At 36.8% G+C, this 3,107-nt stretch overlaps 1 protein-coding gene across 1 annotated transcript; it reads right to left on the minus strand.

Moving 5' to 3' along the window:
* Positions 1-594: 594 nt before the first annotated feature.
* On the minus strand, positions 595-2,413 carry LOC107460505 (2-oxoglutarate-dependent dioxygenase 19). Its single transcript, XM_016078871.3, has 4 exons — positions 1,907-2,413; positions 1,594-1,829; positions 1,067-1,394; positions 595-985 (listed from the first exon to the last, which is right to left on the minus strand). Exons 1-4 carry the CDS (start codon positions 2,147-2,149, stop codon positions 743-745), a joined length of 1,050 nt encoding a protein of 349 aa, XP_015934357.1. The 5' UTR covers positions 2,150-2,413; the 3' UTR covers positions 595-742.
* Between the last annotated feature and the right edge of the window lie 694 nt (positions 2,414-3,107).

A 3,107-nucleotide genomic window follows, 5' to 3' on the forward strand; every position in this document is an offset into this window, starting at 1 on the left:
ACGTTAGGAATTTCTGAATTGAAGAAGAGTTATGCAAACGAGGATTAGGAGTTTTGGGTTTATATATATATATATGTGTGTGTGTGTGTGTGTGTGTTTGTGAAATGACTAAAAAACATATATGAGAAATAAACTATTAAGGACAATTCAGTAAATTTATGATCTTCGGGGATTAGCGGGGATGGGGCGGGGATCTCCGCGCCTGCCTCGAAAGAATTTTGTCCCCCATCTTCATCCCCACGAAAAAAATTTCCCATAGTCAGATCCCCATTTGAGGCAGTCCCCGTAGAAATCCCCGCGTCTCGGAGAGTTCTGCCATCTCTAATAGTTCGTGGCTTCCTTATTTGTATTATTACCAAACCGTGAAGTGCGAACATTTATTAGCCATTAAAGTAGCAATTTCTTTGCCAATTCAAGCGGGTGTCCCGTTTTTGGAACAAAAGGTGTTTTATGCAAATGTGGCCTATAAAATGATGGGAACTGACACACTATAATTTCCGTAACGTCTTTATCTTATGTTTTCAATTTAGTTAGGCAGGCCTAAAAGGCAATCTTCATGTTATACAGTAATTATTTGCAATTTAATTATTTATTCTTATATGATAAGTGATATTATTCTCATTTCTCAATTAACACCATAAAAACAGTCTCTCACAACCCCCGACAAATACATGAACATTGTTATTAATTTATAATTATCAAACGACACATTCTTCAAAGGAGCATAACAGAACTGGTATCATCAGTTAAGGCGAATCTCGTCCAAGCCACTTTTATAAGCAAATCGAGTCATCTGCTGAATTTCAAAATAGTCCCTGTATTTCATGGTTTTGAACAATGGGTCCTCCTTCTCCAACAGGCCCAGTGCAGGCCCAATTTCCTTATCGAGATCAGGTCCATTTACAAGCACAAGGCTAATCCTGGTGTCACGATTATTAAGTACTGCTCTGTGCATCACACTTTTGTACCTCCCGTTACTCACAGCCTATCACACACAATTAATTATTAATTAATGAGATTAAGCCGCAAAAGAAAGAATTAATTAATTAATTAAGTGATTGTTGACCTCAAGTTGATCCCCAGTGTTGACAATGAGGCAATTAGGGAGGGGATTGACGTTGACCCATTTGCCAGTGTGTTTGACCTGAAGACCTCCAATTCCATTCTGAGTGAGGAGTGTGAGAAGGCCATGATCTGAATGTGGAGGCAACCCAACAGCAAGGTCTGGCTCTGGACATGGCGGGTACAGATTCACAGCAAATATCTGCAACCCTGAGTCAAAACCCGTTGACTCTATTATTGACTCAGCATCCAATCCCAAGCTCTCTGAGATTCCTTTAAGCAATTCCCTTGCTACACCTCTTATTTTTCGGCTATATTCAAATGCAACCTCCCTTCAAATCAAACACTAATTCATCATCTCTGTTTAACTAGTAAACTATTTTGATATTGCTATTTCAAATGAAAATTTAAGTGCAGTTGTGTTCAGTGAAGCTGCTATTTTAAAATGATATAACGACTCTCAACTATAAATATTTCACATGAATACGTGTCTATTCAATATTTTCCATACAGCTACACTACTTAGCTTACTTGTAACCGGGTGGTTTGTGAGGGAAGTTGAATTGGGGGAGTGTGATGACTTTGAGATAATCTCTCCAATAATGAAGCTTCTCAGCTTGAGGATGGAAGCTAGTTCCATGCCTTATTGCTGTTAAAGGCCCTTTATCCGCAAACTCCTCCTTTTCTTCCAATGGAAGGTTGTGAAACTCGTGACTCTTTTCCATCACTTCCTCCATCAGTTTCTCCGAGATCCCATGATTCGTCAGCTGGTAAAACATAAAAAAAAATGAATCTATCTCACATCATGGAAGAAGAAGAAAATGTGATGAGGCGGAGTGAGTACGAGGAAGAAACCCCATTGGGCGCAGGCGTTGGCGAGTTGGTGGACGGTTGAGGCGTGGATTTGAGGGTCATGGGAAGTGAGGTGAGAGAAGTCAATGACTGGGATTGAGCATGCAAGGTGGTCGGCGACATCATCACGGGGTTCTGTTAGGGAGTGGTAGGTGGAAGGGATGGGAGACGAACCATTTGATTCTGCAAATGCTTTTATGCTTGTTATCTCAGTTGGTGATGCAGCAGAAGCCATGGCTAATGTTGTATTGGATATTACTGAATGAATAATTAGAGTGCAAAGATAATAATATAATAGAGCAAACGAGAAAGAGAAAGAGAAAGAGAAAAAGAAAATATGAGAAGGGAATTGTCGTGATGCGAGGAAGGCTAATTGCAAATTCAACAGATTTATTTATGCATGAAAAGAACAGTGCTTCTTTTGATCTAGAATAAAGCTGTGATGACTGTGAGTCTGAGTTGTATTTGCATTGCATGGATGTGGAACAAAACAATGCAAAAGATAAGGTAGTGCCCTTGCAATAGTGCAATACTACTCCATGTGTCCTTTCTAGATAGATATACATACAAATATACAAATCATTATATTTCTTCTAGTTCCTTCTTTCTCCTAACTTGTTTGTCTTTCAATGAATATATTTATTAATTTATGCCTTATCTGTAGCCCACATTTGTATGTTTTCTCCAAATATGTATACAACTACACTGTCTTTTTATTTTCTAATATGCTAGGTATTTGAACATGATCATTATTGGATAAGAACAACCACAATAATTATGGATAAATTATGTTTTCTGTGTTATTTTTTATGGATTTTTTTAAGTCTTTTTGTGGTATAAAAGGTACAGCTTTTTTATCTCATTATTTTTTTATTAAAACATTTTTAATATTTAAAAAATATATGAAATATGGCCTTTTTTTTTTCAACTTCATTTCATTAATCATTACTATATTCATGGAGTTTTTTCTGACCTTGTATTTTGTATGAATAATTATGATGGCTCAAATGAAAAATGCAAATGCTAAAGGGCCATGACAGCCTCCACCTTCCAATCTTGAGCATTATATCACACACTCACATACATTACACATTTAAGAATTTTATCTACTATTTAATTATTGCCAAATTTAAATTCGGGTATAACATATTAAGTGACAACATATTTAGTTACTGAACCAAATTCTTGATTTC

The sequence above is a fragment of the Arachis duranensis genome, chromosome 8, assembly GCF_000817695.3.
Source record: "Arachis duranensis cultivar V14167 chromosome 8, aradu.V14167.gnm2.J7QH, whole genome shotgun sequence".
In the NCBI taxonomy this organism is placed as follows: Eukaryota; Viridiplantae; Streptophyta; class Magnoliopsida; order Fabales; family Fabaceae; genus Arachis; species Arachis duranensis.

Excerpts from the sequence above, each read along its gene's own strand:
- LOC107460505 (XM_016078871.3), bottom strand. The coding sequence starts at position 2,149 with ATGGCTTCTGCTGCATCACCAACTGAGATAACAAGCATAAAAGCATTT. Across the intron at positions 1,830-1,906 it reads CCCAATGGGGTTTCTTCCTC|CTGACGAATCATGGGATCTC; the intron begins GTACTCACTCCG and ends ATGTTTTACCAG. Across the intron at positions 1,395-1,593 it reads CACAAACCACCCGGTTACAA|GGAGGTTGCATTTGAATATA; the intron begins GTAAGCTAAGTA and ends TTTGATTTGAAG.